The sequence below is a fragment of the Mirounga leonina genome, unplaced genomic scaffold (genome assembly GCF_011800145.1).
Source record: "Mirounga leonina isolate KUSES-001 unplaced genomic scaffold, KU_Mleo_1.0 Mir_92, whole genome shotgun sequence".
Classification (NCBI taxonomy): domain Eukaryota; kingdom Metazoa; phylum Chordata; class Mammalia; order Carnivora; family Phocidae; genus Mirounga; species Mirounga leonina.
This window is the reverse complement of record NW_023270852.1, coordinates 17,517,222-17,531,604: the sequence shown is the minus strand read 5'-3', so window position 1 is coordinate 17,531,604 and position 14,383 is coordinate 17,517,222. Positions and strand designations below refer to the sequence as shown.

The window sequence follows — 14,383 nt, the reverse complement described above, 5'->3', positions numbered from 1 at the left end:
TTTCTTTCTTTCTTTCTTTCTTTCTTTCTTTCTTTCTTTCTTTCTTTGAGGGAAGAGGGTGAGGGGAGAGTACATGTTGAGGGAGGGGCAGAGAGAGAGGGAGAGAATCCTCAAGCAGACTCTGCCAAGCACAGAGCCTGACTCAGGGCTCAATCCCATGACCCTGGGATCATGACCTGAGCCAAAACCAGGAGTCGGACACTTAACTGACAGAGCCACCCAGGCACCCCTCACAGCAGTTTCGTGACGATAGGTATTTTTATTTCACTTTGAGTTTAGAGTCTAAAGAAATGTAGGAAGATAGTTTTCCCAAGGTCTCATAACTAGCCAGTTTGGAAGTGGCACTAGAGCATTAAAGTTTGTCTGATTCATATCTTCTTAATTTTTAATGAAATTGTTCAAATAAACAACATAGTATAAAACACTTAGATATTGCTAAAATTTGCTTTTGATTAAAACTGTTACAGAAGCAGATATTTTCCCCTCATTTTCCATTCCATTCCTTTTCCCTACTTTTCTAGGCATGGCCCCACAGTCCTGTGAATCATTCTTATACATACGTTTATGATTTTGCTACATACGTATGTAGCCATATCAATATATAGCCTCATTTTATGCATTTTATAACTACTGCGAATACATGTTCGCTCCTTTTGCATCTTGCTATTTTCATTCATCATTCTGTTTCTGAAATTTAGCCATATTGATCCTTGTAATTTGTTTCTTTTCTATTATTTGCTGTACAGTGGTTATTCATTTTCCTATTTGATGGATATTTAGATTATTTCTAATTTTGCAGTTTTATAGCAGTGCTGTAATAAATACTCATGTTTATTTTTCTGTATAGTATATGTAAGTATATTTTCTATAAGCAGAATTACTCTATTATAGAGTATATTTCTTCAGGCTTTAGAGTGGATATTTCCAGCTTGCTCTTTAAGTGTATTAATTTACCATAGGTATATAAGATTGGAGCAGAGTCTGAAACCACTATGCTATTTTAAAATTAAGTCTTGGCTTAGAAGAGGAAGATTATAAAGAAATTACACCTCATCAGGCATTAGTTACCCCTTTATCACCCAGTGGATGACAAACCCAATATGTATTAAGTGGATATGGATAAATTTTGGTCAGTATGGAAAAGGAAAGGTAATAGAAAGCAAAAGTGAAAGGAAAATGTATCAGACATGATTACATTTGGCTACATGTTTGTTCAAACAGCATTGGGGTTTTTTTTCTTGGAATAAAAAGTGAGGTAGTCAGTAGTCCAAGTCTGATTAAGCAGCTCCGTGAAGCCATCAAATACCCTTCCTAGTCTCCTATCCTTACAGTGTGGCTTTGATTGCTCCCTCTCCATGTATTGTGTGTAGACTTTGGATAGAAAGGAGAAAGGGCAAAAGGCGTAGGTCAGCTGAACCTGGTAAATCTCACCCAGGAGACTTCCTCATATATTTCCTTGGTCAGAACTGGATCGTATGACTCCTAGCTATAAGGTATCTAAAGAGGCAAGTACTTTACTGAACAAAAACCAGGTTCTTTTAGTAAGAAAAAAGAGGAAACATACAAAAGCATACCTTCGAGATCTTGCAGGTTTAGTTTTAGACCACCCCAGTAAAGCAAGTATCACAATAAAATGAATCAAAGGAATTTTTTGGTTTCCCAGTGATTATAAAAGTTATATTTGCACTCTACTGTAGTCTGTTAAGTGTGCAGTATATGTCTACAAAAACAATGTACATATCTTAATTCAAAAATACTTCATTGCTAAGAAATGCTCGCCATCATCTGAGCTTGCAGTGAGTCATAATCTTTGTGCTGATGGAGGGTCTTGCCTCGATGTTGATGGATGCTGACTTATCGGGGTGATGGTTGCTGAAGGTTGGGGTGGCTGTGGCGGTTTCTTAAAATAAGACAGCAGGGGCGCCTGGGTGGCTCAGTCAGTTAAGCGTCTGCCTTCGGCTCAGGTCATGATCCTGGGGTCTTGGGATCGAGTCCCGCATCAGGCTCCCTGCTCAGCAGGGAGTCTGCTTCTCCCTCTCCCTGTGCCTGCCGCTCTGCCTACTTGTGCTCTCTCTCTGTCTCTCTGTCAAATAAATAAAATCTTAAAAAAAAGACAACAATGAAGTTTGCCACATCAGTTGACTCTTCCTTTCATCAGTGATTTCTCTCTAGCATGCAGTGCTGTTTGATACAGCATTTTACTCTCAGTAGAACTTCTTTCAGAATTGGAATCAATCATCTTAAACCCTGCCACTGCTTTATCAATTTAGTTTATGTAGTATTCTAAATCCTTTCTGTCATTTCAATCATCTTCACAGAATCTTCACTAGGAGGAGTTTCCATCTCAAGAAACCACTTTCTTTGCTCATCCATAAGAAGCCACTCCTCATCTGTTCAAGTTTTATCATGAGATTACAGCAGTTCAGTCCCATCTTCAGGCTCCACTTGTAATTCTAGTTTTCTTGCTGTTTCTAACACATCTGCAGTTATTGCCTCCACTGAAGTCTTGAACCCCATGAAGTCATCCCCGAGGGCTGAAACCAACTTCTTCCACCCTCCTGTTCATGTTGGTATTTTGACTTTTTCCTATGAGTCATAGATGTTCTTCATGGCATCTAGAATAGTAAATCCTTTTCAGAAGGTTTTCAGTTTTCTTTGCTTACATCCATCAGAGGAATCAGTATCTATGGCAGCTATAGCCTTATGAAATGTATTTCTTAAATAATAAGACTTGAAAGTGGAAATGACACCTTGATCCATGGGCTGCAGAATGGATGTTGTATTAACGAGCATGAAAACAACATCCATCTTGTCCATCTCCATCAGAGTTCTTGGGTGACCAGGTGCACTGTCAATGAGCAGCAGTATTTTGAAAGGAATCTTTTTTTCTGAGCAGTTGGTCCCAGTAGTGGGGTTAAAATATTCAGGAAACCCTGTTGTAAACAGACGTGCTATCATCCAGGCTTTGTTGTTCCCCTCATGGAGCACAGGCAGAGTAGATCTTTTGACTTTTGACATGCCTTACTAAGCTTCATCATTTCTAACTTTCGATTTAATTGGAAGGATGTGCAACTTTTCCTTTTGCTGGAACACGTAATGACTGTTTTAAGATTATTAGCTGGCCTGATTTCAGTATTGTTGTGTCTCAGGGAATAGGACGGTCCAAGGAGAAGGAGAGATAGGGGGATGCTCAGTTGGTGGAGCAGTCAGAACACACACACTTACCATCAGTTAAGTTGACCATCTTAAATGGGTGTGGTTCGTGGAGCCCCAAAGCAATTGTAATAGTAACATCAAATGATCACTGATCACAGATTACTATAACAAATATAATATGATGAAAAACCTTGAAATATTATGATAATTACCAAAATGTGACAGACATGAAGTGAGCAAATGCTTTTAGAAAAATGGTGCCAATAGACTTGCTTGATGTAAGGTAGCCACAAGCTTTGAATTTGAACAAAATGCAATATCTGCAAAGCACAATAAAGTGAAGCCCAATAAAAGGAGGTCTGTCTGTACTGGATAGAAACCTAGTGATGTCCTTTACAGTTAACTTTTATAGGACATTCAGTGTTTTATTCCATAGTGATTGTGGTTGGGCTGGTTGCGAAAGCACATAATAGGTGATCAGTAAAAATTTGTTGAGTAAATGAATGAATCTGCTTTAAAAACCTACGGTAGATAATACTTCTCTTGAATTGCCTCAAGTTTGCCAAGCAGTGTTGCTGCTCCATTGTGAGTTTTGAAGAGAGTTTTACCTTAAGTTTTGTTTCTTCAAATTTTATGTCTCTTAACTCATTTGCATTTCTTTTCCAGTTTCTTTTTAAGGAAACTTTGGGAAAATGCTTATGTAACTGAATGATCTTTTTAACCAGTTGTGATTGTGCTTGAAGGCTCATTTTCTGTAATGATTCTGTTTTCTTTGCGGTTTTAGGGACACATCTATGTAATCTAGGGGAGCTGGAGTAATAAATGTTTTCACATCTGAAAGGAATTGAGCCAAACACAAAAATACCAAGAATTTAACATTTTGGGGTTAGGGGAAATATAAGCAAAGTGTAATTTTTCAGCTCACTTACTCCAACTGTTTTATTTGTAGATGAAGAAATGAGGATCAGATAGTTTGAGACATATGCGGAATTCACTAGGTGAATTAGGATTCACGAGCCTGGGAGCCTTGAACCTAATATTATTCCTCATTTTATTTTGCCATGTTGTTACCAAATTGGAATCAGTTAAAGTCAGTGAAGAGATCTTTCTCATTCACCGTTGCCAAATGAAAACATAGTGTCATTTTACCTCAGTCAGAGCCATAGTGAGGTCCTGAGTTGTTTTCTGAGCCAAAACATATAGAAGAATTATTAAATTGTGTTTTGTAAACCCTTAGTATTAGGTTGAAGTTATTTTTAAAAATGGTAATCAGTATTTTAATTGTTAACCAAGATGTTCATTTAATTAGATTTCCTAATAGGCTAACCAATCTCAATAATCAGGAATTTACTAAGGCTATTTTTTCAGTGAGAAGGAGAGGACACACAAATCAGATCATTAGTGTCATGTCTTTAATTTCCTTGGTGGCATGCATATATGAAATCACAACAGTGTAAAGAGTGAAAAGCAATACTAATCCTTTGTTTCAGGTTCTGAATGGTTCTTAGTGGTCCTTGAATTTGCAACATGAATTAAGTAAAAGAAATAGTGGTTTATAATTTAAATATTTACTCTTTTAAAGATATTGCATTATTATTTTCAAAAACATGTCCTACTTCACCTCCCTTCTATTTTATTCTGTTTTATACCTACAAAATACATTGTAACTCTGGTTTATCAATTTGGCATAATCTATGCAAAATTTTTTGTAAAAATTACTACTTGGGTAAAACTCCATTTAGAGCTGAGTTTTTTTAGTTACAAGGATAGGGTGAAGTGATGGGAAATAGAGATGAAATTAGTATTTGAAGAATTCTGTGAAAACACTCTGCTCAGATTCTCTGAGCACTGGTTTACATTGTCTGTGCAATCTGTGTAATCCCATTCAAAGATAATGCTGTTGGGATGCCTGGGTGGCCCAGTTGGTTAAGCATGCAACTCTTGATCTCAGCTCAGGTCTTGGATCTCAGGGTTGTGAGTTCAAGCCCCACATTGGGCTCCACACTGGGCATGGAGCCTACTTAAAGTAAAATAAAAATTTTTTTTAAATGCAAAAAAAATTCACAAAGATGATGCTATTTGCCAAATATGGTTTTTGTACTACTAGATACTCCATAAAAGTTGGAAATACATAGCCAATTAAGGTAAAAAGAGGAATTGATGATAAACATACATAGTTGGTAACATATTAACTTCTGAAATGTTCACTAATGGCATTTGATAAAGTAAATTGTAATACAACCACATTGAGGACTGTTATATAAGTCTCATTTCTTAAAAGGCATTAAATATCATAAGAAAGTGATAGTGTTTCAATGAAAAAAATGGGGCAACATGATCCTGAAACTTTGTCAAAAATATACAAGACTAGAATGAAGTAACGTAAAATAGTAATAGTGGTTGCCTCTGGGTATTAGGATTGTGGACCTTTTCTTCTCTTTGTGGGCATATGTTTCATTTTCTGTACAGAATTGTGTTATTTTTATAATCCGTATGAAGCATAAAACAAACATTTTTCCACTGCCATGCTCACGTTACCTCAATGAAATGAAGTGCTCAGTGACTTGCAAGGAAGAACATTTGTCAGTTTTTAAAACAAATACGGTCTTTTGGAAATGTTTTATGTAGTATTTTTAGTTCACATTTTTAAGCCATCACTTGAGCTTGAATAAATTATTTGAACTGTATAAACATTTGCATTCCACTGAGAACACTGAAGCTAAAAGTATAAAGCAGAAACATGAATCTTTCTGAATAACCATTTTTTAATATTTAGAAGCTTTGCTTCAGGTTTGGTAAATTCCTTCACTGTCAGATTTGGGGTATTTTGTTTTTTGTTTTATGTTTCTTTTTTGGTCAAATGTCCATTGACAAGCCACCTCTTTTAAGAGGGAAATTTCAAATGGGAATATCTATTATATTTAGCCTTTTATATTTTATAATCTTGAATGCTTAGATTTATGTAAATTTTTTCCTGATTTTTAGAGGAACAGAAGGAAAATGAAAAGATGAAAAGTGAAGAGCAGCCAGTAGATTCAGAAAACTGTTCTACACCCAGTGCTCTGGAAGAGGCTACTGTGAAAATAGAAAAAGAAGATGAAAAGGAACTTGTCAAACTGCCAGTCATAGTCAAGCTAGAAAAACCTTTGCCAGAAAGTGAGGAAAAAAGGATTATCAAAGAAGAAAGTGATTCCTTCAAGGAAAATGTCAAACCCACTAAAGTTGAAGTAAAGGAATTTAGGGCAGATCCTAAAGATATCAAAGGTAGCATGGAGAAGCTAGAGCCAGAGAGGCTGGAGTTTGGTGGCAATGTTCGATCTTCTCAAGAAATCACTGAGAAGTCTACTGAAGAAACCGAGAAAATTAAAAATGATCAGCAGGCGAAGATACCACTAAAAAAACGAGAAATTAAACTGAGTGATGATTTTGACAGTCCAATCAAAGGACCTTTGTGTAAATCAGTTACTCCAACAAAAGAGTTTTTGAAAGATGAAATAAAACAAGAGGAAGAGACTTGTAAAAGGATCTCTACAATCACTATTTTGGGTCATGAAGGGAAACAACTGGTAAATGGAGAAGTTAGTGATGAAAAGGTAACTGCAAATTTTAAGACAGAACAAATGGAGACAAGGTTTTATGATACAAAAGAAGATAGCTGTAGCCCCTCTAAAGACAGAAGTGTCATCGTGGAGGGAAATGGAGCAGAGTCCTTAAATTCTGTCATAACGAATATGAAAATAGGTGATCTTGAGAAGGAAGTGGTCCCTACAGGGAAAGATGCAGATAGTTCAGTATCAGTCTTAGAGTCCCAAAATCAAAAAGGGCAATTAGAGGAGACTGGTCCTCCAGAAATGGAAATCTCTCTTGAGACTTCTGAGATGGCAAAGGATCTCTCTTTGAAAACTGCTTTATCTGCCACTGAATCTTGTACCCTGAAAGTTGACGAGAAGTCTCCCAAAAGTAAAAAGGATAAGCGCACACCAGTCCTAGAATGTCTTGAAAAGTTAGAGAAGTCCAAAAAGACTTTTCTTGATAAGGACACACAAAGATTGAGTCCAATACCAGAGGAGGTTCCAAAGTATACTCTAGAATCAGTAAAGCTAGTCTCTCCTGAGGCAGCTGAAACCTCAGCACCATCTAACATGATGGACGACTGTGAGAAATTAGCCTCAGAAAAGGAAGTGGTGGAATGTCAGAGCACAAGTTCCACTGAAAGTCAGCCCCTAGAAAAAACAGACCCAGAAATTCTACAAAAGGATTCCGAATCCACCAAGGTAGAAACAGATCATCTGGACAATGCCCAGACCTCTGGCACAGAGGATCATTCTGAGACAAAGGGTTCTACACAAAAAAGCAAATTTAAATATAAGCTGGTTCCTGAAGAAGAAACCACTGCCTCAGAAAACACAGAGATAACCTCTGAAAGGCAGAAAGAGGGCATCAAATTAACAATTAGGATATCCAGTCGGAAGAAGAAGCCAGATTCTCCTCCCCAAGTTCCAGAACTAGAAACGAAGCAAGAGAAGACAGAAAAGGAAGAAGAGAAAACAAATGTAGGTCGTACTTTAAGGAGGTCTCCAAGAATATCTAGACCCACAGCAAAAGTGGCTGAGATCAGAGATCAGAAAGCTGATAAAAAAAGAGGGGAAGGAGAAGATGAAGTGGATGAAGAGTCAGCAGCTTTACAGAAAGCAGACAAAAAAGAAAATCTGAAAAAAACGGAGAAGGATACGAATTCTAAAGTAAGCAAGGTAAAATTTCTCCTATTCTCTATTTATTAGAAATAATTGGGCCTAAGTGTAGCTCTTGATTTTGGTTAAAAAGAAGTCATTCAAAGAGCACTTTAAAAAAAAAAAAAAGGTATCTTTCTTCCTATATCTGAGATGTCTTTTCTCACTAGTTATCCCCAAATATTAAATTTCATGCTGTATAATCTTGTCATCTTTTAAACTTTTTCTCTATTACAGGCAATATGGGAATATATATTCTCTTTGTAAACTATGCAGGTAATACCTAACCTGTAGGATTGAAAAATTAAAATGCCTCATAAACACTATTAAGAGTTTGGGATACATCTCTTTCCAATTCTTTTTCCATACATTAATATGTATGTTCATAAATACTTACCCATTCACTTAAAAAATAAATTGAATATGTTCATTTTTCTATGAATTTTTCACTTATCACTGTGTCTCTGAACTCTTTCCATGTCAGTAGATGTAGTCTACCTTTTGGTTATTGATGGCTACACAATTTTCCATAGTGTGGATGTACCTCAGTTTATTTAATCACTCCCTTATTGATTGACATTTAGGTTGTTTCCAATTTTTCACTATTACAGGCAATGCTGCATTGAAGATCCTTTTGGACATAAGTGAGTATTTCTTTAGAATAGACTCCTAGAATTGGCATTGCTGGGTCAAGGGGCATGTGTGTATTTTAACTTTTGATAGCTGTTGGCACATTGCCCTCCCCAAAAGGCCCCATTACTGTACTCTCCTTACTGTGTATGAGAGTGTCTGTCTTCCCCCATTTAATCATTAGTCTTAGAAGCCAGAATTCTCTTTTCTATGACTCTTTTATTTTAAGCAAAATCTAGTACAAATCTACAGCTCGTTTATAGGAGTTTGTTATAATGAAAACTGCTACTTTTATTTTTAATTTATTTAAGTGATCAGATTGTCCTCCATTGTAAGTAATCCTTTGTTCCCTGAAATACTAAATTTTTAATTCTTTAAAAGCATTTCCCCTTCTGTTGTTAGAATTATTTTGGTCTTTGATGGGGACTTACACTGTAGGAATGAACTGAACTGTGAATCAAAAGACTGAAACCAGGTGGTAAAAAGCAGTTTACAACATTATAAACTTATTCTCTGAATAATACATTTTTATATTTGTCAGGATTGTTATATACAGTTCTGACCCATAAAAAATTTTACATTCATCTCTAATATGGGAATTGAAACTTTTATATAACAATATGTGAGAATATAGTCAGTGCTCTCTTAGAGAGCCTTTAAAATGTGCATGGCCTTTGACCCAGAATCCTCTTCAAGGAATTTATCCTAACCACAGAGGTTTGTAAAAATTTATATTTACAAGGAGCCATTTTTTGTGAAAGTGAAAAACTGGGAAACTACCTAAATGTCTGTCTAGTAAGGGATTAGATAAATACAGCTGTGTGATGGCATATTATACAGTCGTTTACAGTGATGTTAATAATATATTTTATGACTAGGGAAATACTTATAAGACAGAATGTTCATTATAAACCCCCCTAACAAAAGTAGAATAAATAATGGAAATATGTACCAAAATTTAATAGTAGGTAGATCTCTGATGAAGATAGAGTAATTTTCATTTTCTTCTTGTATTTTGACTAAAAATTGACATATAATGAGAAGCTTGTTTTTTAATGTTCTTATTATACCAAATTATTCCAATTTTTAATTTTATATAAGGTAAAACCCAAAGGCAAAGTTCGATGGACTGGTTCTCGAACACGTGGCAGGTGGAAATATTCCAGCAATGATGAAAGTGAAGGGTCGGACAGTGAAAAATCATCTGCAGCTTCAGAGGAAGAGGAAGAAAAGGAAAGTGAAGAAGCCATCCTAGCAGATGATGATGAACCATGCAAAAAATGTGGCCTTCCAAACCATCCTGAGCTAGTACGTACCTGATCTAAATGAACAATATTCATCTTACTGGCATGCTGTGTTTACCCAAAGCAGCCTCCCTCTTCTGAGATTGATCATGATTTGAAATTTTTTAATGCTGCACAGCTTTTGTGCACAAAATAACCTTTATTTCTATTTCTCAAATAATAACCCAATTCTGCTTTCATTCTACTTGGTTTATGTATTGATATTTCCTCTACTTAAGGATACACTCCTAACCTCTTCTCACAGATCAACAAATTAATTCAAATTTTTTTCTTCTGTTCTTCTTTAAATGTTTCTTCTTTCCCTTTAATTTATAATGATATTTCTGAAGTGACAACTTTAAAGAAGTAAGGCCTTAAAGGCCTTATTGCTTTCTGTAGCAACATTTAAGTCAAGTAGTAACCTAGTAGGGCTTTAAACTTTAGAAAATGGGGAATTCCAAAACAAAACACCCCCCCAAAAAAACCCAAATGAAAAGGATAAATTCTAGACCAGATATCTTCAGAAGAATACTGACAGTGGAACTTACCGAGGAAGTAAGTTCTTCAAAAGTAGCCTAAATCAGGAAATCCAGTTCCTAACCTGTTTATATAATTTTTGCATTTCATACGAGCTTTCTAAAGAGCCTATTGAAGAAACACTCTTCTTATACCCAATTCTCTACAATTGGTCTGTTTTGAATAGATGTGACTTTCAAGGCAATTTCTAACCACTAAGTAGAAAGAAATATAAAGAAAGATGCTTCCATGTAGGTAGAACTTTGTGTAGCAGAAACTTTTCGAAATCCAGTAAAGTTTGGAAAATTCATGTGATCTGGTTCTCCAAGGCTCTTTTTCCTAGAAAGCAGTGTGGGATGATGATAGGAAAAGCATTAGAGCCAGACCGTCGTGGATGTAGGTCTGGCTTCCACCACTTACCAGGTGTTCTCTTCTCAGTATCTTAATTTCTTTGTTGTAAAATGGGAATACTACTACATACTGCTTTTGAGGGCTTTTTGTTTGTTTGTTTGTCTTTTAAAGGAGATAGAAGTTTATGGAACACACTACAGGGGAGCAGTGGACAGGACAGCAGAGGAGAGACTGTCTGCTGAGGGTTGTTTTTAATAAGTTATGTAAAGTTGGCTTAGCACGGTTCCTGACATCTATTACGTGCTAGTTTAAAGCTATTTCTGGTTTACTTGTTCTTTCTCTTCCTTAATGTTACAGTCATATCTGGAAATTAAATTTATCAATAATGTTTATCATATTCCCATAGTTTCAGAGGGTTCAGAAACAGAGAAGGAGTTTAGCTCTGAGAATAGATGTTGAAATTATGCTGAGAAGACCCTTCCAAGAATTTTTATGATCATCAGGCTATGAAAGTTAGGTCAAGATTTTTGTGTGGAGAAAGGCCAAGAGAAGATTTGAGATAGTGGTCTTTTCTGCCCTCCAAATCAAAAATCAGCACCTGTGTTCTTTCCCTGCCATTTCTAATATCTTTTTAAACCAAGAGAATGCATTTTGACTGAGGCAGCAATAGATGTTAGCAGCAACGGGGTGTGAGGAAATGAGAAGTAAAATGAAGTGAGCAGAGGTGATGTTGAGGAAATGAAGAAAGTTGCACCCTTCTTGGAACACACACATAGGACTTTCATTTATTTGGTTATTTTAATAACTGCTCTGAAAATCCCATTCCTGGCTACTCTGCCAAAAATGAGTGACATTAGAAACTAAAGATGTGGTGGATTCCTTATGCCCAATGTTTAAGGATAATCATAAATCAAAATGTCAAGCGACTATGATGTGTGTAAGTGGTACAGAAATGACGCTGAATTAGAAGGACATGGTCCTTGTCCTCACTGAGCTTACAGCAGAAAAACAATAAATTCATTGATGAATCTGGAACTCTATGGGGTGTTCCACGTGCTTTAGTCAAAATCAATGGATCATTGCCTGAGGCTTGGAAATCTCACACAGTAGAATTTTAACGGAATTTTATCTTTATTACAGAATAGAGACAAACATCACTTTTTAAATAAATTATATTCTGAAAGTTTACTTTTAATTTTGTTATTTGAAATTTAGATTACGTTTTACCATGCAAACAATGTGATAAATGAAATCAGGTGCCCAGGGTAGTCTACATATGCCTGTGTGATCGGTTGGTGTATAACTCAAGTTAAACACTCACATGACTTAGTATTGAGTTCTGGGTATTGGCAGCAAATGGTGATGCATTGTAAGGAGAAGGGGGAAGGCAGCTTTTCACTTTTAAATCGCTGCACTTGGGTGCACATCCCACTGCTCTCCTTTAAGCCCCCGTGGTTCGTGTTAGCAGTTTAGAAACTGCTTTCATATATACTACAGTTGAACAAATAAATGAAGCGTGGAGAACTGGAGCCACAAATGAGCAAGGTCAAAGGCTAGAATGAGCCCTGTGGTACTGGATTAGAGCTGGAGATACTGGTATGAACTCATGCTTATTTTAATATAGATCTGTGTGTTTACATGGATTGCTCTACGTACATATATATCATAGCTCTGTCCTCTGAGAGAGCCTAGAAGCAGTGATACCTAGTATCATAGCACTCAGCACCCAGATGTTTGTTTGTTTCTTTTTTTTTTAAGATTTTATTTATTTGAGAGAGAGCAGGGGGAGGAGCAGGTGGAGAGGGACAAGCAGACTCCACACTGAGCAGGGAGCCCAGCGCAGGACTCGGATCCCATGACCCTAAGATCATGACCTGAGCCAAAATCAGGAGTCCGACACTTAACCAACTGAGCCACGCAGTTGCCCCCAGATTTTGGTTTCTAAATAGCATTGTCCAATAAAGGAACCAGGGCTTCTAAGAGAAATGGCTAATACAAAGGCTTGGGCAGAGAAAATATAAGATGTGCCAGGAATGTCCCATAGTGTCAGGAAGTAAAAAAGTGCTTAAAATAAAGGATGCAAATGAGTCCTAAGGAGAAAGAACTAGCAATTTGAACAATAAATTAAATAATGGTTTTAGATTCTAACCCAAAGAAAATAAATCTTCGTTAGTTGATCCTGATATAAAGTGACTGAATAAACAAATAAATGGGGGAGAAGGACATTTTCTTTACAGAAGAATTCCAAATATTAGAGGGCATGAGGGAAATAGGTAATCATCATTAGAACACCATAGTAACAATTGTTGCAAGCAATAATGTAGGACTGATGAGCACTAAAATTAGTGGGTGAAATTTATTAATTTTAATTAATAAGTTTTAACTTATACCTCCAAATTCTTTGATATTCCACCCTCCAGAAAGTGCAGCTTAATCCTCCTCCCCTGAGTGTGGGCTGGACTTAGTACTTGTAATGAGAATAGCTATGGAAAGTGAAAAGTAGTAACTTTGCAGTGATGAAAACCAACAGATACTACCGTAACCAAGTGATCAAGGTTAATATTATTAGTAATAGGTCATGATGATATCACGTACCCCCAGATATGATGCAGTAAGTAGGGCACTTCACCTCTGTGGTATTCTCCAAAACCCATAACCTCAGTCTAATCAAGGGAAGACCTCAAACAAACCCAAACTGAGGGGCAGTCTACCTAATATCTGACTAATACTCTTCAAAACTGTCGAAGTCATGGAAAACACAAAAAGACCAAGCAACTGTTACAGATCAGAGGAGATTGAGGAAACATGATTAAATGCAGTTTAATATCCTGGATTGCATTCTGAAATCAGAAAAAGAACATTAGTGGAAAAACAGATGAAATCTGAATAAGGTCTGTTGGTCAGTTAATAGTGATGTATTGATGTTAATTTCTTTTTTTTTTTTTTTAAGATTTATTTATTTGACAGAGAGAGAGAGTACAAGCAGGGGGAGGTGGAGAAGGAGAGGGAGAAGCAGGCTCCCTGCTGAGCAAGGAGCCTGATGCGGGGCTTGATTCCAGGACCCCTGGATCATGACCTGAGCTGAAGGCAGACGCTTAATGACTGAGCCACCCAGGCCACCCTGATGTTAATTTCTTAATTTTGATAAATATCCCATGGTTATGTAAGATGTTAACATTAATGGAAGCAGGGTAAAGATTTATGGGAATTCTATCTTTGCAACTCTTCTGTAAATCTAAAATTATTTAAAAATAAGTTTAAGTTAAACATTCCTGAGTGTGCTTTTTTTTTTTTTTTAGATTTTATTTATTGATTTGAGAGAGAATGAGAGAGAGAGCATGAGAGGGGGGAGGGTCAGAGGGAGAAGCAGACTCCCTGCTGCGCAGGGAGCCCGATGCAGGACTCGATCCTGGGACTCCAGGATCATGACCTGAGTGGAAGGCAATCGCTTAACCAACTGAGCCACCCAGGTGCCCCGCATTTTAAATTTCAGAGAATTGGTCATCTTAAACTCAAATAATATAAAATGACAATTTAAGTCTAATTATTGTTAGCCTTTGTTTGTGAACATGATGGTCCTAAGTATAGCTCCATTCCTCATACCTTTGTCCCTTCCATATTTGAATTTTCATTATAAAAAGGATCATGAATGTTTCTTACAGACAGGTAATTGAAATGCTATTTAAAGTGGGAATTAGGGATGCCTGGGTGGCTCAG

General features: G+C 36.6%; 1 protein-coding gene across 2 annotated transcripts in view; it reads left to right on the top strand.

The window, feature by feature from the left end:
- Positions 1–14,383, top strand: part of RSF1 (remodeling and spacing factor 1) — a 169,261-nt gene that overhangs the window by 123,744 nt on the left and 31,134 nt on the right. Inside the window, exons 6-7 of one of the 2 annotated variants that reach the window (XM_034995350.1) lie at positions 6,142–7,898; positions 9,618–9,824. In XM_034995350.1, coding sequence (XP_034851241.1) covers positions 6,142–7,898; positions 9,618–9,824 — 1,964 coding nt within the window. Of the gene's footprint in view, positions 1–6,141; positions 7,908–9,617; positions 9,825–14,383 lie in introns of both variants that reach the window. The other variant, XM_034995349.1, reaches the window with a different exon arrangement.